Source organism: Rhinatrema bivittatum, chromosome 9, assembly GCF_901001135.1.
Source record: "Rhinatrema bivittatum chromosome 9, aRhiBiv1.1, whole genome shotgun sequence".
Lineage (NCBI taxonomy): Eukaryota > Metazoa > Chordata > Amphibia > Gymnophiona > Rhinatrematidae > Rhinatrema > Rhinatrema bivittatum.
This window is the reverse complement of record NC_042623.1, coordinates 18,353,186-18,379,567: the sequence shown is the minus strand read 5'-3', so window position 1 is coordinate 18,379,567 and position 26,382 is coordinate 18,353,186. Positions and strand designations below refer to the sequence as shown.

General features: G+C 47.0%; 1 protein-coding gene across 1 annotated transcript in view; it reads left to right on the top strand.

Moving 5' to 3' along the window:
- The first annotated feature begins 5,994 nt into the window (after positions 1-5,994).
- TSGA13 (testis specific 13) overlaps positions 5,995-26,382 on the top strand; it is a 56,718-nt gene continuing 36,330 nt past the window's right edge. The window contains exons 1-2 of the mRNA XM_029616478.1: positions 5,995-6,289; positions 8,825-9,014. Coding sequence (XP_029472338.1) covers positions 6,265-6,289; positions 8,825-9,014 — 215 coding nt within the window. The 5' untranslated portion in view covers positions 5,995-6,264. The remainder of the gene's footprint in view (positions 6,290-8,824; positions 9,015-26,382) is intronic.

Sequence of the window (26,382 nt, the reverse complement as noted above, 5' to 3'; positions counted from 1 at the left end):
ATGAAGATTGATATTTTGGATTGAAAATGTGGTCTCCTTTTGAAGACTTTAGACACACAAGAAAAAGTTTAAGTTGAAAACAGCAATTTTTCAATTGGCAATAGTATTATTGCCAATAAGGATTTTTTGTGGATTGTGATTGCAATTGAAAAGCTGTGTGTGTTTAGGTTTTATTTTTAGTAATACTTGTTTTTTGAGTGATTATGTGTGAGAGGACTCTGGTATGCATGTTGTATATGAATATTTTTCATTGATTGTTTTTATGACATTGTTAAAATATTTTGCTGTAAAAACATATCATATATAAATATAAGCTGATTTGTACTTAAGTGTGTGTATAAATTACCTTTATATTAAAATTGGTACATAAGTTGTTTAAACAAATAAAATTAGTTTTAATGGCATGTATAAAGGTCTACTTGGTAATTGAAATCTCCCATTATTACCGCACTACCAATTTGGTTAGCTTCCCTAATTTCTCTTGGCATTTCACTGTCTGTCTCACCAACTTGACCAGGAGGACGGTAGTATACTCCTATCACTATACTCTTCCCCAACACACAAGGAATTTTTACCCATAAAGATTTGATTGTGCATTTAGTCTCATGCAGGATGTTCATCCTGTTGGACTCTATGCCATCCCAGACATAAAGCGCCTCACCGCCTCCCAGATGCTCCTCTCTGTCATTGCGATATAATTTGTACCCCGGTATAGCAGTGTCCCATTGGTTATCCTCTTTCCACCATGTCTCTGAGATGCCAATTAAGTCTATGTCATCATTCACTGCTCTACATTCTAATTCTCCCATCTTACTTCTTAGACTTCTGGCATTAGCATACAAACATTTCAAAGTTTGTTTTTTGTTTGTATTTTCATTCTGCTTTTTAATTGATAGGGATAAGTTAGAATTTTTTAGCTCAGGTGAGTTTTTAGTTACAGGCACTTGGACTACTTTTCTTATTATTGGATCCTCACTGTCAGGATGCCCTAATTCTAATGCATCATTAGTATCCTTTGAAGATACCTCTCTCCGAACCATGCGCTGCTGAGCAACTGTCGGCTTTCCCCTTTGTTCTAGTTTAAAAGCTGTTCTATCTCCTTTTTAAAACTTAGCGCCAGCAGTCTGGTTCCACCCTGGTTAAGGTGGAGCCCATCCCTTCGGAAGAGACTCCCCCTTCCCCAAAAGGTTCCCCAGTTCCTTACAAACCTGAATCCCTCTTCCTTGCACCATCGTCTCATCCACGCATTGAGACTCTGGAGCTCTGCCTGCCTCTGGTGACCTGCGCGTGGAACAGGGAGCATTTCAGAGAATGCTACCCTGGAGGTTCTGGATTTAAGCTTTCTAAGGGGGTCATTTATCAAAGGCTTATTGCAAGCGATAAGGCCGTATCACATGCAATAAGCCTCTATTGCATGCGAAAAGGGCCTTTTCACATGCGAAATCATGCAAATTAGGGGAGGGGAGGAGTCAGGCAGGGAGGGGGCGGAGTCAGCGGTGTCTTCGCTGTTGGCGATAATGTTACTAACATTATCGTCTGCAGTAGCGTGCCGAATAGCACCACTTTTCACGGTGGCGCTATTCGGTGCAAAAGCCGGCAGCCGGCGCACCACAGTGGTGCAAAGGTTGCGGGCTTTCGCAGGCCTGCCCCCCCCCCCCCCGTTTTCTGCGAAGAATGATGAATCCTGGCCTAAGATCCTAAATTTGGCTTCCAGAACCTCCCTCCCACATTTTCCTATGTCGTTGTTGCCCACATGCACCATGACAGCTGGCTCCTCCCCAGCACTGTCTAAAATCCTATCTAGGTGACGCGTGAGGTCCGCCACCTTCGCACCAGGTAGGCATGTTACCAGGCGGTCCTCACGCCCACCAGCCACCCAGCTATCTACATTCCTAATAATTGAATCACCAACTATGACGGCCGACCTAACCCTTCCCTCCTGGGCAGTAGGCCTTGGGGAGATGTCCTCAGTGCGAAAGGACAATGCATCACCTGAAGAGAAGGTCCTTGCTACAGGATCCTTTCCCGCTGCACCTGGTTGGTGCTCTCCCATTATGAGACCTTCTTCCTCCAAGGCAGCACCAGGGCTGCCAGTCTGAAGTTGGGACTGGACTACTATGTCCCTGAAGGTCTCATCTATATACCTCTCTGTCTGCCTCAGCTCCTCCAGGTCTGCCACTCTAGCCTCCAGAGATCGGACTCGTTCTCTGAGAGCCAGGAGCTCTTTGCATCGCATGCACATGTACAACTTCTCACCAGTGGGTAAAAAATCATACATGTGACACTCGATGCAAAAGACTGGGAAACCCCCTCTTGCTGCTGGGCTGCTGCCTTCATCTTAAATGTGTTCAATGTGTTTGCCTTCCTGTAGTTGATGAAAGCCTGTCAAATATGTGACTGTTTCTGTCCCCCATTTTGAGTGACTTAAGCCTTTCTTTGTACAGTTTGTGTTCCTGGTCGTGTATTAATCCTCTCAGTGCCCTAACGAAGGTGCAGCCTCCAAAGCTGAGTACGGTCCTCAAAGTGTGGGTTCATAAGTGATGTCTACAAAGAGAATTATTCCTCCTTCACCTGCAGCTGCTACCTCTGCTTATGGGACGAAAGTGTCCTGTTAGCCTTCCCTCTTGTTCTATTCCTTACTGTCGTTCCCAGACGATGACTCCTAAACCTTGTTTGACAGTTAAGAACATAAGAACATAAGAAAATGCCATACTGGGTCAGACCAAGGGTCCATCAAGCCCAGCATCCTGTTTCCAACAGTGGCCAATCCAGGCCATAAGAACCTGGCAAGTACCCAAAAACTAAGTCTATTCCATGTAACCATTGCTAATGGCAGTGGCTATTCTCTAAGTGAACTTAATAGCAGGTAATGGACTTCTCCTCCAAGAACTTATCCAATCCTTTTTTAAACACAGCTATACTAACTGCACGAACCACATTCTCTGGCAACAAATTCCAGAGTTTAATTGTGCGTTGAGTAAAAAAGTACTTTCTCCGATTAGTTTTAAATGTGCCCCATGCTAACTTCATGGAGTGTCCCCTAGTCCTTCTACTATCCGAAAGAGTAAATAACCGTTCCCTGTTCCCAGTTGTTGTCCATCTGGCTGAGATGGCACTAAAGGAGTTTTGCCCCCTAAATGCATGATTTTATACTTTTTTAGCATGATACAGATTCAGGGGATTTTTCAGATCCTCCTTCCCAGGCAATGGCCCAAGTCCCACCTTCCACCCGAATCAGCTTAAAGCTTTTCTACGAGGAACCTGCCCTGAACTGATCCTGTCTCAGCACCTTCCAGAATGTACTGTAACCACCTGCCCCCTCATCGCTCTGAGCATTTCCCCATCCCTCCTCCCCTGAAGGTAGCCTCTCTACCTTGTATTCCTATTAGCTATGTCTTAAATACCTCGTTCCTTTATTTCCACTACTGTACTGGTCCCAAGTGCTCACCGTTGCTGTAATACTTATTTGTTACCACTGTTATTGTTACTTGCATACTCTGCCTATACTGAATCTATTTGTGCAGTGCCATGAGTACCAGATTTATATAAAAACAAAAACTAAATATATTGAATATCTTGATTTTTTTTTAAACAAATAGGTTTAAATGTACATGCAGCAAACTTTCCATTTTTTCTCCCTCCTAAAATGTAATTTTTTCCTCTGCTTTACATCTCCGTAGCTCTGTTGCAGCAGTTAAATATTGATTAAACGTCCACTCTCCATCAGATAATGATACCAGCCATCAATACAAACTCCAGTATTGCCCCCACCCCAACCATAGAGAAAGGAGTGATGCTGGCCCCCTCGCTTTTCCCAACAACGCCGTGCACCTCCCCCCTCCCCGTCCCCAAGGCTTCTCCCTACTGTGCATTTTCACCACTGAAAGACAGTCAGTTACTTAGTTATTTAAATGTGATTACGCGCTCTACCCTTCCAGTCCAGAGTGAGTTACAAAACCATCCCATCTACCTCAGACTGAAAACAAATGTTCACAATGCACAAATAACCTTGCAAATAAAAACGATCCATCAAACCCACACACATATCCTCCTCCCTTATCTTAAAATAAATCCATAATCCCTGCTACATCACCCAACCCACCAACCCCCCCGTGTCTCCAGTGTGCCTCCTCCGTCCTACACTGGTGTAAAAGGCTCAACTAGAAAATAATTTATCCAAACAATGCCAGGGCGTGGATTCTCCAAGGGGGGCAGGGTTATACCTTCACCAATCCAAGGTGCAGGGGGATGAAGGTCTTCTATGGATGTTACTCAGTCTGTATAGTGCCACAAATAACCAGCCTGAGCACTGCATGGGTCAAAGTTCAAAGACCTCACTGCTCTACATCTTCAATAGACATCATTTGACGCCATCAGCATTTAATTCTGGTTACATTCATGTCCCAAAGCTGTGCTCCAAAGACGAAGGTGTCCCTCTCATCCTCCAGGGCTTGGAATAATTGTATTCCAGGTAGGCCATGGGTCTCCTGGGTTTAGCAGAGTCCCTTCCCAAATAATACCTGAGGTCCAGGTGAAATGAAGCTTCTCCTCACTTCCAGTCCTCTTCTCTTTTCCCAGGTCAGAGATTCTGCTGGCAGCGAACAAAACTTCTTACTCCCACTTCTCTTCCCCAGATGGTAACCTGAGGTCTTTCAGCATGAAAGGTCCAGGAAAGCTGGGAAAAGTTAAGTTCTTTTCCTTACCTTTCCTGCCCAAGAATGTGGAAACAGCAAACTTACTCCCAAAACAAAAAAACATTTTTATTTTATTTTTTTATTTTTTTAAATCTTCACAAAAAAAAAAAAAAATAGTCACTCAAACCAGAGTCTGCCCTGTCCATCCACTGGGTATGAGATGGAAGAGACAAACTTCTGTGATCCTCATTCTTCTTAGAAGTAGGGAATCTAGAAGAAAACGCCAAAAAATAAAACTCAAATAATCCACATCGTACTGCAAAAACTGAGGCCATGCCTTCTAGCCAGGTGGTGGATCAGATAGGTAAAATACTTCCTTCCTATCCTAGGACACCAGGTCATGAGGCGGAGCCCATCCAGGGATAGGAGCTCAAAGAAAAATCACTCAAAATGCACCCACCATGCTTCTCCACCTGCGAAAAAATGCCACATTGCCTGCAGACAGGAGATCAGCACCCCAGCCACCCTCACGGTGGGTGCTTTGACAAGTTATACCTGTGCCTAACCAGGGCCTTCTAGTGAGATCCTAAGGGGTTGCCGCATGCTCCCCCTCCCACAGGAAAAAGGAAACTGTGGATGGGACACAGACCACAACATATAGCAGCACTATAGGGAACATATGTGAAATGGAAATAAGATGCCAGTACAATATATTTATCTTGTTAATCGATTGATTAAATTATACCCCTTGTTACATGTAAACCGATCTGATATGAATTTCTTTTTCATGAAGGTCGGTATAGAAAAGGGTTAAATAAATAATAAATAAAATATTTTTACCAGGTCCGGCCACTAGGGACAGCGCCGAACCCCAGTTGAGCCCGTTTCCAGCACAGACTGTAAACCAAGGGCTTCCACGGTACAAAAACAGCTAGGACCACACTCTGCATGAACTCAATAAGCCACGTCAGCACACCCAGAACTTCACTTTATATGCCTTGGCTGTCCGAGAATGTGGCAGTAACATAAGCGATCAAAGAAAATCACTCAAAATGGTACCGCTTGGCATGTTTATTAAGTGAGCTGCTTCAAGAAAAGGCTTATGGGAAGGGAAGGCATTGGTACAGTGATGTTTGCCTTCTGACCCACCCTGGCTTGGCTTCAGGTCAATGTTGTGTCTTTTATTTTTTTTGTTGTTGTGTGCTGTACGCTCGCTTCCCCTTCTTCCAAAGCACACAGGCCTCTTACCTAGCACAGGGTGATTGACTTGCAGGATATTTGCTCAGGGTTGCTATGTGCAGCACTTTGTTGCAATGACACAACACTGTTTTTTTTTTTTAAACCTGGGGCTAAGCTTTTAACAGTCAGGGTTGTGGGGAGTTAGTGACAGAGCGAGAACGCACAGGCCACAATCCTTTCAGAATAAAGCAGGCAGGCAGGAAGGAACATCTGTAATAAAAAAAAGAAATAGAAACAAACAACGGATTTATTGGACTGGGTGAGTAAAATGATCCTGGGATGAGAAATAAAGAAAACTATGCATCCTGGATGTCCTTGAATCGCCTCAGCCCTCAGATCACGTTCAGTTGTTGCACTTTGCTGGGCGGGAAGCTTGAAGGCTGATGAAAAAATGAAGTCAACGGCAGAAGCAAGAGGTGAGCGTCAGACTTTATCCTCAGCCTCTTACAAAACAGGGGCCCTCTCGTTCCTGCTGTGGCTCCCGGCTCCTGCGGGCAGGCCCTGGTTCTCTCTCTCTCTGGGTCCCAGGCGCACCTCCCACACACACTTCCTCGCTCTCCTGGGATTTTACAGTCCTTCAGTTTCTCCTTTTTGGTCCATCCAGCAATCGTTGATTTTGTGCTGCTTTTCATATTCCATTTTACAAGGACTCGGGTCGGGGGACACCGCATAAGAAATGCAATAGTAATAATAATAATAATACAATAATATTACTAACATTTCTCTCCTTTCTCTTCAGCGCTATCTTTTTCTTGATCTTTTTCTTCGGGGTTGTTCCTAGATTTATGTGACTTGCTGTAATTTTGTGGGATTTTTTTAATAGGAAATTTTATTTCCTCAGTGGGAGGGGTATTTGTTTTTTTTTTTACAAACACAGCAGAATAATTTTTGTTCAAGGCACTGAAATTACTTTTGTGCCTTTTTTTTTCCCGGTCTGTGCTCAGATCCTACGACTTCAGCAGGCTTGAGAAAGAGAGAAGCGTGCACTCGTGTGCGTGCCTTGGTGTCTTAGGCTGCAGAACTGGGAAACCATTTGGACACAGAGAGAAACCAAACAGAGAAAAGGGCAACGACAAGTGAGGTGATCAGACTGTGAGGAACTGCAGAAGGACCCTGTAAGACTAGGAGACGGCAACTGAATGGCAGATGAAATTTCATGTGGAAAAGTGCGACGTGATGCACATAGGGAAGAATGATCCCAGCTATCGATTTTATATTCCGCCTTTCAGCCACTTCAAAGTGGATTATATTCGGGTTCTGTAGGTATTTTCTCTGTCACCCAGAGGACTTACAACTTAGGCTTGTACTGGAGGCAAGGGAGGGTGAAGTGACCTGCCCAGGGGTCACAAGGAGCAGCAGCAGGATTGGACTCCTGGCCTCCCTGGTTCGTGGCTCGCTGCTCTAATTACGAGGCTGCTCCTCCACGCCAGGTTGTGCATTGGGAAGTCACCACGTCCTCAGCCCAGGGTGAGACGGCGGTCAAAAAAGCAAACGGAACGCTAGGAATGAAGAATAAAAAGCTTGGAAGACGGGGCGCTGAGAAGGGACACGATAGAAGTTTATAAAATCACCAGTGGGGTAAATAAAATACTAAAACTAGGGGGCAGGCACTGAAATCTACAACTAGAAATGTTAAACATCTCAGGAAGAGCACAGTCAAGTTGCGGAATCTGTTAACAGGATCAAGGTGAGGAGCGTAGCGGGGTTTGGAAGGGGTTGGTGCAAGTTCCTGGTGGAAAAGCCCCTAAAACATTATTAGCCGGGTAAGACTAGAGAAAGCCTCTGCTATCCCTGGAAACAGATCTGCCGGGTACTTGTGACCTGAACTGGCCGCTGGACTCCATGGACCCAGCGTGCCATTTCTTATGCTCTTATAGTGCTGTTCTGCTTATTTTGCAAACCCTACAGTGCTTAACAACCCCTAAGACTTTCTGCAGGAGTTCCCCCCCCCCCCCCCCCATTTACAGAAGTAATATTTTGAAATCTGGACGCGCGCATAAAAATCAGAAGTTAAAATGTTAAAACTCGAAATCTCTCTCACTCACTTCTTTTTGCCTTTTTTCTCTATTCTTCTCCTTCCTTTATAAAAAATAAATAAATTGCGATAATTGATGAAATATAATGAAAGTCAAAGATAAATGTAATTCTCTTTCTGGCCCTGCCCTGCTGTGATCCAGCCACGTTTTCTAAGTCAGTGGTCCTGACAGTGGCCGGGGTGATGGTCTCCACCTTTCACACCCACGTCTATATTTATTAATGAGCTGACCGTGTCTCGTCGGTCACATTATTTTTCCTCTTTTGCCGTGCATGGAGAGAAGCTGATGTGAAGAGACGTTTCAGCCTAGCGTGCTCACCCTGCAGCTAAAGTCTCTGGCACGATATACTCCCTGAAAAGGGAAGCAGTAGCTCTGATTAAACCTCAGTTCCTCGGCAAGGCCGGGGCCCTGCTTCCTGGTGCTTCTCACTAGCTCAGGGGTGGGCAATTCCAGTCCTCGAGGGCCACAAACCTGTCGAGGTTTTTAGGATATCCCTAATGAATATGCATGACATAGATTTGCACACAACCGAGGCAGAGTGCATGCAAATCTCTCTCATGCATATTCATTAGGGATATCCTGAAAACCCGACTGGTTTGTGGCCCTCGAGGACCGGAACTGCCCACCCCTGCACTAGCTGCTGCCCGGTTATGGAGGGGATCTAGAGGGTGAGTGCAGGGACCACTGCCAGTGGGGTACCAATCTCTTCTTAGGGTGTGCCAAGCCCCAAATCATATTCCTTTTTCATCATTGAGACAAATATTCCTGTTTGATAAAGGAAAAGGAGATGGGGTGAGCGAGAAGTAAAACCTTGCCTGTATCTGATGTCCTGACCGAGTCCTTTTGTTATGTTTCAACAAGTTTCATCGTCCGAATTTAAATTTGTTTTTCATGGGTTTTTTTTTTTGTGACAAGATGCACCTCATGGTCCACCCAATCAGAGACCGAGGACCCCTTTCTGCCTGCCCCCGAGTCCATCTTCTGCACCATTAAGCCACGCAAAGGGTCTGAAGCCCATCCAGGAGCCGCTGGAAGAGCTGGTCCCGGTCACTGAGCAGGGGGAAGGTGACGAGGAGCTCCCCAGATACGTCAGAGAACTTTACAAGTGAGTGTATGGACCTCTTCACTCGCCGGACAAAATCGCTGCCCGAGGGGTGTGCGTGGGGGAGGGGTGTGAGATTTAAAGAGCAGGGGGGTAAACAAGGTCAGCCCTTACTGACCTTTGGACGTCACCTTTAAACGCAACGATTTGAGACAATTTAAAAATATACGGCCCGGATTATCAAAGCCCTATGCGTGTCACCGGGCCTATTTTAGAAAGGCCCGGTGACGCGCGAAGGTCCTGGGGCTTCGAAAAAGGGGAGGGGGAGGATCGCGTGCCGGCAGGCAGGCACAAGAGGCAAAATAAAGGTCGGGGGGGGGGGGGGGTTAGGATAGGGCTAGGGGCGGGCGGGAGGTTAGGTTAGGGGGTTAGGAAGTTGCCTCCGAGGCCGCTCTGCTGGGAGGGAACGGGGGAAGACCGCAGGCTTCGGCGCGCGCAAGATGCAGTAGTATCCCCTTGCGTGCGCCGACCCCTGATTTTATAACGCGCACACGCCTGCGGGCGCACGTTATAAAATCGGGCGTCCGTGTGCGCGTGACGGGTAGCGCGCGCGCACATGCACGCGCCCGCGCCTGGGTTTTGGAATCTACCCCTACATGTACAGGGGCTCACTTTCTGCAGTCATTTTTCAAAGCTTTGTTTAATGAAACCAGGTTGCCACCAGCTTAAGGCTGAAACCGTGGGAGCTGTGGCCAGTGATGGCCGCAGGACTCCCAAACTGAGAGCTGAGAATACGGTCTGCTCCTTCAGGCTTTTCTGTGTCACCCCAGCAGTGCGCCATGATCCAGCCACCATGGAGAGAATCGTTTTACTGCACGGTCGCATCTCAGGTCCGCACCGCGCCACTAAAAAAAAAGAGCTCTTAATGTGTAGCAACAGAGATGCAGAGGAGGACGAGAGAAGCACCGGCGAGACCAGCGAGGCCTCGCAGGACCGCCCGCTTCCTGGGGCAGATTTTAAAAGGAGCGCGAAAAGCCTACTTTTGTTTGCGCTCCAGGCGCAAACAAAAGTACGCTGGATTTTAGCAGATACGCGCGGAGCCGCGCGTATCTGCTTAAAGGGGTAGATTTTCAGAGCCCTGCTCGCCTAAATCCGCCCAAAACCGGGCGGATTTAGGCGAGCAGGGCCCTGCGCGCCGGGAAGCCTATTTTACATAGGCCTCCCGGCGCGCGCAGAGCCCCGGGACTCGCGTAAGTCCCGGGGTTCTCGGAGGGGGGCGTGTCGGGGGGCGGGCCCGGTCGTCGCGGCGTTCCGGGGGCGTGTCGGCAGCGTTTTGGGGGCGGGTACGGGGCGTGGCTACGGCCCGGGGGCGTGGCCGCGCCCTCCGTACCCGCCCCCAGGTCGCGGCCCGGCGCGCAGCAGGCCCGCTGGCGCGCGGGGATTTACGTCTCCCTCCGGGAGGCGTAAATCCCCCGACAAAGGTAAGGGGGGGGTGTAGACAGGGCCGGGTGGGTGGGTTAGGTAGGGGAAGGGAGGGGAAGGTGAGGGGAGGGCAAAGGAAAGTTCCCTCCAAGGCCGCTCCGATTTCGGAGCGGCCTTGGAGGGAACGGGGGGAGGCAGCGCGGCTCGGCGCGCGCAGGCTATACAAAATCGATAGCCTTGCGCGCGCCGATCCAGGATTTTAGCCGATACGCGCGACTATGCGCGTATCTACTAAAATCCAGCGTACTTTTGTTTGCGCCTGGAGCGCAAACAAAAGTAGGCTGTTCGCGCTCGTTTGAAAATCTACCCCAAAACCTGGATCGGCGCGCGCAAGGCTATGGATTTTGTATAGCCGGCGCGCGCCGAGCCGTGCAGCCTACCCCCGTTCCCTCCAAGGCCGCTCTGAAATCGGAGCGGCCTCGGAGGGAATCATGTAACGCCCTCCCCTCACCTTCCCCTCCCTTCCCCTACCTAACCCACCCGCCCGGCCCTGTCTATACCCCCTCCCTTACCTTTGTTGGGGGATTTACGCCTCCCAGAGGGAGGCGTAAATCCCCGCACGCCAGCGGCCTCCTGCGCGCCAGGACGCGACCTGGGGGCGGGTACGGAGGGCGCGGCCACGCCCCCGGACCGCCCCGGGCCGTAGCCACGCCCCCGTACCCGCCCCCAAAACGCTGCCGACACGCCCCGAAAACGCCGTGACGACCGGGACCGCCCCCGACACGCCCCCCTCGGAGAACCCCGGGACTTACGCGAGTCCCGGGGCTCTGCGCGCGCCGGTAGGCCTATGTAAAATAGGCTTCCCGGCGCGCAGGGCCCTGCTCGCCTAAATCCGCCCGGTTTTGGGCGGATTTAGGCGAGCAGGGCTCTGAAAATCCGCCCCCCTGTGTGCACGGTTCAGCGCTGCACACGCAACTCCTGCACTTTTTCCAGCACTCTGCCAAGGAAGTGTTTCGCGGAGACGAGCCCCGTAAAAGAAAGCAATTCCTGGTCCTTGTGCATAAACGTGACACCAGGCAAACACTTGCACAGAGCAGACTGAAGATTGGAGGGCGACCGATGTAACGCCAGTTTTTAAAAAGGGTTCCGGAGGTGATCCAGGAAACTACAGACCAGTGAGCCTATTATAAAGGACAAAACTGATGAACACATAGGTAGGAACAGTTTAATGGGACAAAGCCAATATGGAAGTCTTGCTTCGGCAATCTGCTACATTTCTTTTGAAGGCGTGAATAAACGTGGATAAAGGTGAGCCCGCTGATAGGGTGTATCTGGACTTTTGACAAGGTCCCTCATGAGAAACTCTTGAGGAAATTAGTCAGGGGATAGGAGGCAGTGCTGTATTGTGAATTGGGGAACTGGTTAAGAGCTAGAAAACAGAGAGCAGGGCTAAATTGGTCAGTTTTATGAATGAAGAACGGTGACCAGCAGAGTGCCCCAGAGATCTGTCCTGGGACCGCTGCTGACAAACATATTTGTAAATGACTTAGAGATGGGAATAGCAAAAGAGATGGTCAAATTTGCTGATGCTACAAAATGAATCAGATTGTTAAATCAAAAGAGGACTGTGAGAAACGGTAAGAGGATTTTGTGAGGCTGGGCATGCAAACGGCAGATGGCATTTACAGGTGAATTTTAAAAGCCCGACGCACAGATCATTTAGGGGATGTGTGAATATGTCCGGCGGGCATGCCCTGAGCGGATTTTAAAATCCACCCAGATATACGTGTATCTCCCACTCTGCACACAAATAAAACGTTTGGAAGAAAGTGGCAGAGCGTGGGCATGGGTGTTCCTGGATTTTTTTCTTGAAATTTGCACGAAAATACGGCAACGCCGGTGCGAGCCGGGGTCCCCTGCTGTGTAACTTTACTTCTGCTATGGATGACGTGTAACTTATAAAACAAAAACATCTAGGCAGTGGGGTATTAAGGGTCGTGGCAAACGGGGGAGAAGGGAGGTTATTAAACTAGGGGGGTATTGGAAGTCCTATCCCTTAACTGGGTGAATTGGGAATGAACTGGGAATACTGACAATGATATCGGCGCAGGTGTCTTTTAAAATTCTCCCCGCTTATGCGATAGAAGCGGCATTTGTGTGCACAGGTGCGCGCTCACTTAAAATTGCGTGCGCATGTGCGTGCGATCAGGCTATTTTATAACGCGTGTCCATACGCGTGTATGTTACAATATAGTCGCGTCCCTGGGTGCAGGCCGGTGAATGTGCGCACATGTGGTGCCCGCGTGCCACTATGAACGTTTCCATCTTAATGTGGCCATGTGCAAAGCGATGCACATAGGGAAGAGGAACCCAAATTCTAGCTGCACAATGCAAGGTTCCTCATTGGCAGCCACCACCCGGGAAAAATATTGAGGCTTCACTGCGGATAATATGTAGAAACCCTCTGCCCAGTGTGCGGCAGCAGCCAAGAAAGCAAATCGAATGCTGGGGATTATTAGGGGAGGAATGGAGAATACAACAGAGACTATCATAATGTCTCTGTATCACTCCATGGTGCGACCTCATCTTGTGTTCATATATCATACACAAACAGAATGCTGGGGATTATTAGGAGAGGAATGGAGAATAAAACAGAGAATATCATAATGTCTCTGTATCACTCCATGGTGCGACCTCATCTTGTGTTCATATATCATACACAAACAGAATGCTGGGGATTATTAGGAGAGGAATGGAGAATACAACAGAGACTATCATAATGCCTCTGTATCACTCCATGGTGCATCCTCATCTTGTGTTCATATATCATACACAAACAGAATGCTGGGGATTATTAGGAGAGGAATGGAGAATAAAACAGAGAATATCATAATGCCTCTGTATCACTCCATGGTGCGACCTCATCTTGTGTTCATATATCATACACAAACAGAATGCTGGGGATTATTAGGGAAGGAATGGAGAATAAAACAGAGAATATCATAATGTCTCTGTATCACTCCATGGTGCATCCTCATCTTGTGTTCATATATCATACACAAACAGAATGCTGGGGATTATTAGGAAAGGAATGGAGAATAAAACAGAGAATATCATAATGCCTCTGTATCTCTCCATGGTGCATCCTCATCTTGTGTTCATGTATCATACACAAACAGAATGCTGGGGATTATTAGGAAAGGAATGGAGAATAAAACAGAGAATATCATAATGCCTCTGTATCACTCCATGGTGCATCCTCATCTCGTGTTCATATATCATACACAAACAGAATGCTGGGGATTATTAGGAAAGGAATGGAGAATAAAACAGAGAATATCATAATGCCTCTATATCACTCCATGGTGCATCCTCATCTTGTGTTCATATATCATACACAAACAGAATGCTGGGGATTATTAGGGAAGGAATGGAGAATAAAACAGAGAATATCATAATGCCTCTGTATCACTCCATGGTGCAACCTCATCTTGTGTGCATATATCATACACAAACAGAATGCTGGGGATTATTAGGAAAGGAATGGAGAATAAAACAGAGAATATCATAATGTCTCTGTATCACTCCATGGTGCATCCTCATCTTGTGTTCATATATCATACACAAACAGAATGCTGGGGATTATTAGGAAAGGAATGGAGAATACAACAGAGACTATCATAATGCCTCTGTATCGCTCCATGGTGCATCCTCATCTTGTGTTCATATATCATACACAAACAGAATGCTGGGGATTATTAGGAAAGGAATGGGGAATAAAACAGAGAATATCATAATGCCTCTGTATCACTCCATGGTGTGACCTCATCTTGTGTTCATATATCATACACAAACAGAATGCTGGGGATTATTAGGAAAGGAATGGAGAATAAAACAGAGAATATCATAATGTCTCTGTATCACTCCATGGTGCATCCTCATCTTGTGTTCATATATCATACACAAACAGAATGCTGGGGATTATTAGGAAAGGAATGGAGAATAAAACAGAGAATATCATAATGCCTCTGTATCACTCCATGGTGCATCCTCATCTCGTGTTCATATATCATACACAAACAGAATGCTGGGGATTATTAGGAAAGGAATGGAGAATAAAACAGAGAATATCATAATGCCTCTGTATCGCTCCATGGTGCATCCTCATCTCGTGTTCATATATCATACACAAACAGAATGCTGGGGATTATTAGGAAAGGAATGGAGAATAAAACAGAGAATATCATAATGTCTCTGTATCACTCCATGGTGTGACCTCATCTTGTGTTCATATATCATACACAAACAGAATGCTGGGGATTATTAGGAAAGGAATGGAGAATAAAACAGAGAATATCATAATGCCTCTGTATCGCTCCATGGTGCATCCTCATCTTGTGTTCATATATCATACACAAACAGAATGCTGGGGATTATTAGGAAAGGAATGGAGAATAAAACAGAGAATATCATAATGTCTCTGTATCACTCCACCGTGCGACCTCATCTTGTGTTCATATATCATACACAAACAGAATGCTGGGGATTATTAGGAAAGGAATGGAGAATAAAACAGAGAATATCATAATGTCTCTGTATCACTCCATGGTGTGACCTCATCTTGTGTTCATATATCATACACAAACAGAATGCTGGGGATTATTAGGAAAGGAATGGAGAATAAAACAGAGAATATCCTAATGCCTCTGTATCGCTCCATGGTGCATCCTCATCTTGTGTTCATATATCATACACAAACAGAATGCTGGGGATTATTAGGAGAGGAATGGAGAATAAAACAGAGAATATCATAATGCCTCTGTATCGCTCCATGGTGCATCCTCATCTTGTGTTCATATATCATACACAAACAGAATGCTGGGGATTATTAGGTAAGGAATGGAGAATAAAACAGAGAATATCATAATGCCTCTGAATCACTCCATGGTGCGACCTCATCTTGTGTTCATATATCATACACAAACAGAATGCTGGGGATTATTAGGAAAGGAATGGAGAATAAAACAGAGAATATCATAATGCCTCTGTATCACTCCATGGTGCATCCTCATCTTGTGTTCATATATCATACACAAACAGAATGCTGGGGATTATTAGGAAAGGAATGGAGAATAAAACAGAGAATATCATAATGTCTCTGTATCACTCCACCGTGCGACCTCATCTTGATTATTGTGTGCAGTTCTGGTCACCACATCTCAAAAAAGATACAGCAGAATTAGAAAAGGTACAGAGAAGGGCGACCATAATGATAAAGGGGATGGAACGATTCCCCCATGAAGAAAGGCTAAAGAGGTTACAGAAATTATTTGCTGTCTGACTGCAGATAAGTTGCCGGCACCTTCTAGGGCACACAGGAATGCCAGGGCCTTTAACAGCAGCTCCCCCCCAAGGCAAACAGGGCACACTAAACTATTTCTAGAGCATCAGAGTCGGGAACCTCTGGAGGGGCAGAGCATCAGGGAACAGCCGCGCCATCAGCATGGAATGTAAAGACCCAAATCATCTGCAAGCTTCCTGCATCTTTAGGCATTTTCTTACGGGCTGAGACGCCAGGCCTTCGTCAGTCATTTTTGTTCCCCGGGTAAACAAAAGAAAAAGAAAAGCAGGGTCCATCCAAAAGGTTTTGCTGTTAAATTAAACTTTGGGTGTTTAATGGGAGAAGAAACCCTTGTGCATGGAGCTTTTGAGTCATGCATTTACCTCGGTGCGGCCTCGGCACACCGGCAGCAGGAGCACCTGGTTACTGCTTCGGAGGTTATTCATTCTGCCACGGCTGAAATGTTCCTGCTCCATACTGAGTCCCTGGGGATGTAAGCCGCTCACTTTGCATTTTTATTTAGTTATTTAAATTATTTACATGCCACTCTATAAATACTACAGCTCTGAGCGGCTTACAAAGTAAACGTGCGCAAAATTAAAACAAATTAACGATAACAGTGGAATCACAGCTCTGCAAGATGGCGAAATAACGTCTCCATTTATTTATTTTAAAATTCTTGTATACCACTTAATCAGGGTAGGTCTAAGCGGTTCACATAATAAAAGGCATAATCATTCACAGGCTCATATAAATAAGTCTGTGAATTATTGGTCTTTGAGCAAGTGACTGATGTAGGAATTGTCAGGAAAAGGCAACGGAACGAAAAATGAGTTTCAGCTGCTTCTGAAAAGTTTTCATACAAGTAGTTAAGTCGTACCCGCTGCTGGCAAGGTGTTCCATAGATCTGGAGCAACTGCAGAAAATGATCTCTTGTGGGCCACCACCAGTCCTGCGCTGCGTACAGAGGGGATAAGTCGTACCCGCTGCTGGCAAGGTGTTCCACAGAACGGGAGCAGCTGCAGAAAATGATCTCTCGTGAGTCTCCACCACTCCTGCGCTGCGTACCGAGGGGATAGGTCGTACCAGCTGCTGGCAAGGTGTTCCATAGATCTGGAGCAGCTGCAGAAAATGATCTCTCGTGAGCCTCCACCACTCCTGCGCTGCGTACCGAGAGGATAAGTCGTACCCGCTGCTGGCAAGGTGTTCCATAAATCTGGAGCAGCTGCAGAAAATGATCTCTCGTGAGTCTTCGCCACTCCTGCGCTGCGTCCCGAGGGGATAAGTCGTACCCGCTGCTGGCAAGGTGTTCCATAGATCTGGAGCAGCTGCAGAAAATGATCTCTCCTGAGTCTCCATCAGTCCTGCGCTGCGTACCGAGGGGATAAGTCATACCCGCTGCTGGCAAGGTGTTCCATAAATCTGGAGCAGCTGCAGAAAATGATCTCTCGTGAGTCTCCATCTCTCCTGTGCTGCGTACCAAGGGGATAAGTCATACCCGCTGCTGGCAAGGTGTTCCATAGATCTGGAGCAGCTGCAGAAAATGATCTCTCGTGAGTCTCCATCTCTCCTGTGCTGCGTACCAAGGGGATAAGTCATACCCGCTGCTGGCAAGGTGTTCCATAAATCTGGAGCAGCTGCAGAAAATGATCTCTCGTGAGTCTCCATCACTCCTGCGCTGTGTCCCGAGGGAATAAGTCATACCCGCTGCTGGCAAGGTATTCCATAGATCTGGAGCAGCTGCAGAAAATGATCTCTCGTGAGTCTCCATCACTCCTGCGCTGTGTCCCGAGGGAATAAGTCATACCCGCTGCTGGCAAGGTATTCCATAGATCTGGAGCAGCTGCAGAAAATGATCTCTCGTGAGTCTCCATCACTCCTGTGCTGTGTCCCGAGGGAATAAGTCATACCCGCTGCTGGCAAGGTGTTCCATAGATCTGGAGCAGCTGCAGAAAATGATCTCTCGTGAGTCTCCATCACTCCTGTGCTGTGTCCCGAGGGAATAAGTCATACCCGCTGCTGGCAAGGTGTTCCATAGATCTGGAGCAGCTGCAGAAAATGATCTCTCGTGAGTCTCCATCTCTCCTGTGCTGCGTACCAAGGGGATAAGTCGTACCCGCTGCTGGCAAGGTGTTCCATAGATCTGGAGCAGCTGCAGAAAATGATCTCTCCTGAGTCTCCACCACTCCTGCGCTGCGTACCAAGGGGATAAGTCATACCCGCTGCTGGCAAGGTATTCCATAGATCTGGATCAGCTGCAGAAAATGATCTCTCCTGAGTCTCCACCACTCCTGCGTTGCATATCGAGGGGATGTCCAGTGCTCCTCTCCGTGAGGAAGCCTTGAGATAGTTCATCCAGGGCAGATTATTATCTGTGCTTGTCATTTTCACTAAAGCATACACCCAACCTCCCCTCCCCCCCTTCTGTGTTACCCTACCCCCCTTTCCTATCCCTCCTCTCCCCCCCTTCTCCTCACCTTCTCCCCCTCCCTGCACAATTGTTATATTATGTTACTCCCTATAATTGTACATATTGTATATACCTGCAAACTTTGCCTACAATAATTTATTAATCTAACTTTATTCTTCTGTTACTTTTTTTTTTTTTTTTTTCTGTTTTTCTGTTACCCTCTTGTAAACATGTTACTTTAATTTTAGTTTAAATCTTTATTTCCCCCACCTTTCCTTTACTCTTTAGTTATTATGTTTCAATATGTTTTAATTGTATTATGTTAAACTTGTTCGATGTAAAGCGCCGCCACAGGCACTAGTTTCTTGTTACGCTGTGAACCGATGTGATATCATTGATGAATGTCGGTATATAAAACCTTTAAATAAATAAAAGCCAAACATGTTACCTTACAGCACATTTTCTTCTGAACTAGAAGCCAGTGTAAGTCATAAAGCATTGGCGAATTAGGTGCCTACTTCTTAAGCCTGGTAATTAACAGGGTGGTGGCATTTTGCAGCAGCTGTAGGGCACAGGGCACTCAATGCATAAGCAGGTAGACCAATGATAAGGGCACTGCAGTCGTCTGAACTGGGAAGGATCATAGCCTGCACAACCGAGCAAAAGTCGGCTTTGGTAAAAAGCTTCTTCAGAGGCCTCAAACGGCAAAACTTATAGTAGCAGGGTTTATTTACTGATGGTGCAGAAAGCATGAACGTAATCGACTCTTGCGAACGTGTCCTAATTTACATATAATCACCAGCAAAAAGCTTACATCTCACTGATAACCACAAACTAAACTTCTCCTTTCATTCTTGGGTACTTGCCAGGCTCTTATGGCCTGGATTGGCCACTGTTGGAAACAGGATGCTGGGCTTGATGGACCCTTGGTCTGACCCAGTATGGCATCTTCTTATGTTCTTATGTTCTAGTAGGTAAGAAGGTGGACTGTACTGTGTCCCATAGGGAATTCCTTCTATAAAGTCAGCTCATTATCTGTAACTTGCTAATTACTTGTAATCACTTAAAGCCGCAGATAAAGATATATTAGTAAATATGCACTGAAAGCAAACTAGATAAATAATAAGAAATAAGTTATAGGCACTGGTCACTTTAGTTCACAAGAGCCACTGTTACTTCCATCCCTTTATTATAATAATAGTTACTGTCGTCATTTGTATAACGTATACCAGACATATATAGCACTCTATGGAGACGCCTTAAGGACAGTCCCTACGCCTTGGAGCTTACAATCTAGTTGAAACAGGCAGACAAAAGGCGTAAGAGGCTGTGGGTTAAATATACATGAGCTGCCACAAAGTCCACTACCACTCAAGTTCTGTGCAGGTGCGCTACTCCAGCAGGGGCATCTTGCAAGCATTCACAGCGGTCGCATTCAGGTTTCGGTTAGGCCCAGAAACTGGGATCAGAGCTCTCTCTCAAAGCAGCCGGAACTCGGTGCCGCTCTCTTGCCAGGGAAGGCAGGCGTGGATCGGGGAAGCACAGGGTCAGCCATGCAGGTGGTTTCATGTGGAGGAATCACAGAAGGAGCACCAAATCCAATCACTACAGGTTTCAGGGGGTCAAACACTTTCTCCTTAATAACCGAATTAACAAAGGTCTCATCTCGTGGCAGGTTAAAATGAATTCCTGCCGTGAGGGGCTTTCAGACCTTTTGTTCTAAGGTGTTCAGACGCTCACTGGTAGGGTGGGGACGTTTGCCTTCATTGACCCCCTTTTAAAAAGCCCATGCTACCCCCGATGTTGTCGTCCTATCCTGTGCAATTAATACTGCTCTTCGGCTGTGCATAGACGGCCTTTTTTCATTTGACGAGGTCCTGCTTCTTCTGATCTGAGAACGTCAGTGCAACCCGTCTTCCCTGTACAAATGGCGCCATTTCTTCCAGACAGCGCTGAGATCAGTTTAGTAATTCTGTGATACAGATATACTGTGTGGCCTAGGTGCGGCCTAGGGATTGGAGCAGCGGGCTGACAAGCAAGGAAGCCAGGGTTCAAATCCCACCAACACTTCAGGTGACCTTGCATAAGACCCTTTTGCCTTCCATTGCCTCAGCTTCAAACTTAGGGTCTCATTTAGTAAGAATTTGTCCCATAGACACAGAATGGGTGAAAAGCCTTCGTAATTCTGGGGCAGAGACATTCCGGCCGCAGCTGAGATGTTGGTCACCCTGGAATTCGAAAAGCGAGAAACCTAGCCGTCCAGTACCTCCACACCTCCATTTTCAACCACAGAATGCGCCTACGATCATTTTAAGCAAAAGCACGGACTGAAGAGTTCTGCTTGTATACAAAAAGAGAGACAGTGGCAGTCCCCCCCGTGCACAGTGCCTCTCCTCAATAGCAGATCCCTCCGACGTCTGTTGGTTTTTAACAGATTGATCTATTGTCTCTTCCAAGGGAACGCATGAAGCGTATCTAACGCTCAGCGGGATAAATTCTGCACTCGCACCCCCTTCACGGTGAGCAGATTTCTTCTCTCTTTGGCTTCTCCTCTGGCATCGCAGTGGCCCGGGAGGTCACAATGTGCCGGAACATTCAGTGAATGCCGTGCTCCCGAGACTTCCAGCTTCTTTGCAAGACATTATGAGTGCATTGGTGGACGGGAGTGACGTCATAAACGCAGAATCGGAACCGGACCGGAGCATCTCCGGGCAACTGCTCAAGACAAGCTCCTTGTTAAATGTTGTGGCTTTCCGTGGCAAGCCCTGTGCAAGACACGTGAACCTCGGGGATTGTCTAGGACAGGTTCACTGGGCAACGACCGCTCTTCACACCTCCTCCTAGAATTGTTATGGCTAGGAGCAGCATCCTGAAGGTAGGGAATTAATGACGCCACTCATTTTGTAAGGTGTTTCTGCGGAAACCCAGATTCTTTGGCTGGGAGGTGGAAGGGGAGATGGCTTTGCCCTTTGACCTTTTAAAAAATGGGCTTTACAGAAGTACTTTTATGTTTTGGACAGGGTAGATTAGTTTCCATTTTGGCATTGAGACTTTTCCCCAAAATCCACGGAGGGCGAAACAAAAAAAAAAAAAAAAAAAAAGTTTAGAAAAATCAAATAAATAAAAGGAGAAATATTATTGGAAAAGACTGAGAGCGATTTCTCCAGAGCTCTCCCCGAGGATGAAGCACGGGCGATAATGGTAGGGAAGTCGTGTCCATCGCGGTCCGATTCCAAAAAGGGGATTTCAAAAAGAGCTTTTTTGTGGCCACAAAATCGCTTGTTTCATGCACCTGGCCAAGGGCATTTCAAGTGCTGCAAAGTCCTCGGCCGCCTCTCACCCACCAGCAATCGGCCGATTCTCAAGGAGAAGGTGCAAATCCACGGTGCCTGACACTGGCACTGGTACGGGTTATTGGACCTGATTCTCCTGCAGCTACGTTTCCCCATGGCAAAGGCTGTTAAGGGTGAAAAAGATCATTATTATTTCGGCCCGTGATCTGTGTGCATTCCTTTCCTCCTGGGAACTTCTCCTCTCGATGCAGCTAAACATTCTGCCCCTCGCAGAGCCGAGTCGTTTGCAGAGGCCCGTTTCCCAGGGAAATTGGGGCTTACCCATGTACATTCTTTTGGGGAAATTGCCCTTCCCCACTCGACTGTAACCTAAGCGCCTCTGCATGCAAATAACCTTGTGAATATTCATTGCAGGCGTCTGAAAAGCAGACCTTACATTGACCCCTGAGCTGGGTGGGCGTCACATGCAGGGACGTTGCATGCCCGGGTGCCCATCCCTTGCAGGCTCTAGGGAGTCTGGTGCGCTTTTTCATGCCTCTTGCCTTTAGTAGTGGGGGTCATCAGGCAGCAATGCTCCCACTAACCTGCACCGGGGACCTCTGACCCCCTCCTACCTGCCTGGTGCCGCCCTAGCCATCTCATAATTTGAACCATGCGAAGATGGCAGGTGCCACGAGGCTAGGGGGGGCCTCCACCACCGTGCCGTGCCGTGCAAACTGCAAGATGGATGGAGACATACCAGGTGGGCCAGACAGGACTCCGCGGTTAGTGGGAACGGTCCCGAGGCACTGTTGGGTAACTGATGTTCAGCCCTTGTCCTTAGCTGCTTTCTCAAAGTTTGCTTTCTCAAAGTTTCCCTGTTCTGAGAGAGCTCATCTGAACTCATCATTACATCATTTGTGCACAGCCTGTGGGGCGGCCAACTCCAGGCCTCAAACAGTCCAGATTTTCAGGATATCCACAATGCATGTGCCTGAGATAGTGTGCGTGCAATCCGTCTCATGCATATTCATTGTGGATATTTATTTATTTATTTATTTTAAGTTTTTCTATACCGGCATTCGCGATAAATATCGCATCATGTCGGTTCACAATTAACAAGTGGATAGGAACAAAATCAAAAAAAAATAATATGCTGAAAGCATGGCCTGTTTGTGGCTCTCGTGGAGCAGAGTTGGCCACCCCTGCTGCCTGCTCACTTGGGTTTCCAGAATATCCATAGATTATCAGGGGGGCAATTCTCAAATGGCACTTACCAGGGTAAAATGGCTTTCACTGAAAACCACCCTCCTCAAAATGGCGCCAATAGTCCACACAGCTTCCATGGTGTGTATTTTTAGCCACTGCGTGTTTAGGGAAGGTGAGGAGGACAGTACGTGCATCTGGAATTTTCCAATGCGTGTATTCTGTTTGCCCACCGCTCAACCACCCTACAAGGTACTCAGAAGCTTTTGCCTCCTTATGTTCGAAAAGGGAAACAACTTATTGGTGCACACGCTACACAGGCTACTGAAAAGTGTGCCTTCTGTGGCTAGCAGAAAAACCAGCCTGCCCCGTGGTTCCCCAGTGAGCAGGCCGAGAGCCGCTGCGCTAAAACACTGCAGCGTGGCATGGGCGGCTGTGGAGGACCAGCAGCTGCTTCGTAACGTTTCAAGTCAGTGGTTCGCCTTTGGACTTTAGATGTAGTTCTCGGTGAAACACAGGACCCAACGCAAGGGATAGCAGTGGTGGAGCCACAGGGCAATAGTGATCACAAGGCAATCAAATTTGACATAATCGTTGGAGGGGAAAATACTAAACAGTAAATGTCAACAGAAAGAGACCCAACTGGCCTAGCCAGTCTCCCCAGCAAAGATCTTTAGGGTGCAGGTTACCCCAGTGCTTTATTACCATCCTAGGGATCCTTTGTGTTTATAAGTGAAACATTACCCAGCCGAGGCGTCTGGCCAACTTTGCTCCATCCCAGATAAGTTGGGTGCCAGTCAAATAGGCAGGACTCAGCACATCCTGGGGTTTGTCCAGACACAAATGCTGACTCAGCTGGATAAACCCTTTGCATATGGACCGCTTAGTCTATTCTCAGGGGGTCCCCTTTCTTCCTGCTGCCCAACGTGCAATCGAATGGATTCTGCAATCCCTCATGGACGCCCTGCTTGCCTCCGAGATCTCCACAGCTCCCCCTTTCCAGCTTCTCCTTGGCAGAAACGCCTGGGGGGGGGGGGAGGCTCACGTCCAGATGTTAACTCGTTTCCTCTCCCACACCCTTCCTAGAAGTCACTGGGATCCTTCAGAATGAAAGATCAAATATTAAGGGGAAAGGGCAGGAGCGACGGACAGGAAACCTCTTCCCAAATCACCACAGTGATGGAAAACCCAGAGACGCATGTCCTCGCCACTGGATGCGGGTCCGGATACCTGGGACTTCGCTCTTCTTACGTACTGAGCGAGGACGGGGGAGTGGCCTGCTCTCCTTCGTTAAAACCAGTTCGATTAGCCACGTCTCGCAGACGGATTTCTAACGTAGCTGGCCCTACGCTATGGGCTGAACTACCCAAGGAGATCAGATCTGAGCATGCTCTGCTCCCATTCAGAGAAATACTGAAATCCCTCCGCTTTTCTCTAGCATCTTCTTGCGGATTTTTGCTTCCTATTGGCTTGGCCTCCAGTGTCCTCAGTTTGCAGCTTTTTATGTACAAAGTTTCTGTTGTGGTTTGTTTTTCGTTGTTTTCGTTTGTGTTATCTGCATGTTCATTGTTATGCACTGAGATTTACGGATCAGCGGAGTATACATTCTTTAAATAAATAAACATCAGACCTTCTTATCCAATTCCCAAACAAAAATACCTCAATAAACCTAGGATCGCTTGCTCCTATGCAGGCAGGAAACTATCACAGCAGTAACCTCCAGTAGGGTTGCAGTGGCAAAATGGTCCTGTAACCTACATGGCTTGGTCTTAACATGAGGGCAGATCTCAGGTGGAGAGCCCCGTGGAGTCTCTCCATAAACAGGAGGTGGACTTCGGTGCATGCACTTTGCTCTTGCTAATTTTCAGAAAGAAACGTGGGTTGTTTCTCATTGAAATTGTGTATAAAATACATGCATTGAAAGCTACTGCACGGATACAGTTCTGAACATGGAGCAGTGCAAAGTGATGCACATAGGGAAGAATAATCCAAACTATACGCAGACAATGCTGTTTTTGGTTTTTTTTATTGAGTCACCGCTCAGGAAAAAGATCTAAGAGTCACTGTGTACAATACATATGTTTTTTTTTTATTGTTTTGCTATTATGCACGGCTATGAATATTTTTGGACACGGTGGCCTGGAAACTTGAACAAATCAATAAAAGCCTATTCACGAAGGTGGCCAGAAAAGCTGGCTGGGTCAGGGGTCGGGTGGACTGCTTTCAGTGGAACTCCCAGCACAGCAGCCCCGGGAATCTGCAATCCTCGCACAGTGCCCAGCACTAGGCATTATTCATAGCCTTTCAAACTAGGTGAAGCGACTCACTCAAGGTCACGTGGCTTGTGGTGAAGCGGGTCTCCAGGCCGAGAGATGTGTGCTCCAGGTCACCGTCAGCCCTGTATAAGAATCACTTGGACCAGTGACTGAGAACAGCCTGTGACTTAAGTTATGCGTCTTGAGCGTCTACTGTAGGGCTAGAGCTGGAAACCAAACGGGCACTCTACTTACAGTCTACAGATTTTGTTTTTCTTTTTAAATTAGCGTAGACTACGATGGCAGTTGGAACCCACAAGGCCAGTCCCATTCAGGCCCGATGCTGATGACCGATTTTACCTTCACTTCCTTCCATCCAAGGATGCTTGGTGCTAGGGTTGCCAACTGGCTAGGACAGGTTGCTCCAGTCCTGGTTTTACTCCCCTGCACGCAGGTGCTTATAGTCTTGATTTTCTTAGGGAATGCAATAGGGAAATCAGAATAAGTCCCAGCATGCAATGGGCTAAATTCAGAACCGGATGAACCTGTCTTGAAAATCTGGAGCTGGTTGACAACCCTACTTGGTGCTTGTCGGGTGCTTTCTTGAATTTTCATCCTTCTAGTTTATAAGAACATAAGAAATTGCCATGCTGGGTCAGACCAAGGGTCCATCAAGCCCAGCATCCTGTTTCCAACAGAGGCCAAAACCAGGCCACAAGAACCTGGCAAGTACCCAAACACCAAGAAGATCCCATGCCACTGATGCAATTAATAGCAGTGGCTATTCCCTAAGTAAAATTGATTAATAGCCATTAATGGACTTCTCCTCCAAGAACTTATCCAAACATTTTTTGAACCCAGCTACACTAACTGCACTAACCGCATCCTCTGGCAACAAATTCCAGAACTTTATTGTGCGTTGAGTGAAAAAGAATTTTCTCCGATTGGTCTTAACTGTGTTACTTGCTAACTTCATGGAATGCCCCCTAGTCCTTCTATTATTCGAAAGTGTAAATAACCGAGTTACATCTACTCGTTCAAGACCTCTCATATCCCCCCTCAGCCATCTCTATCATATCCCCCCTCAGCCATCTCTTCTCCAAGCTGAACAGCCCTAACCTCGTCAGCCTTTCCTCAAAGGGGAGCTGTTCCATCCCCTTTATCATTTTGGTTGCCCTTCTCTGTACCTTCTCCATCGCAACATCTTTTTTGAGATGCGGCGACCAGAATTGTACACAGTATTCAAGGTGCAGTCTCACCATGGAGCGATACAGAGGCATTATGACATTTTCCATTTGATTAACCATTCCCTTCCTAATAATTCCTAACATTCGGTTTGATTTTTTGACCGCTGCAGCACACTGAGCCGACGATTTTAAAGTATTATCCACTATGATGCCTAGATCTTTTTCCTGGGTGGTAGCTCCTAATATGGAACCTAACATCGTGTAACTACAGCAAGGGTTATTTTTCCCTATATGCAACACCTTGCACTTGTCCATATTAAATTTCAACTGCCATTTGG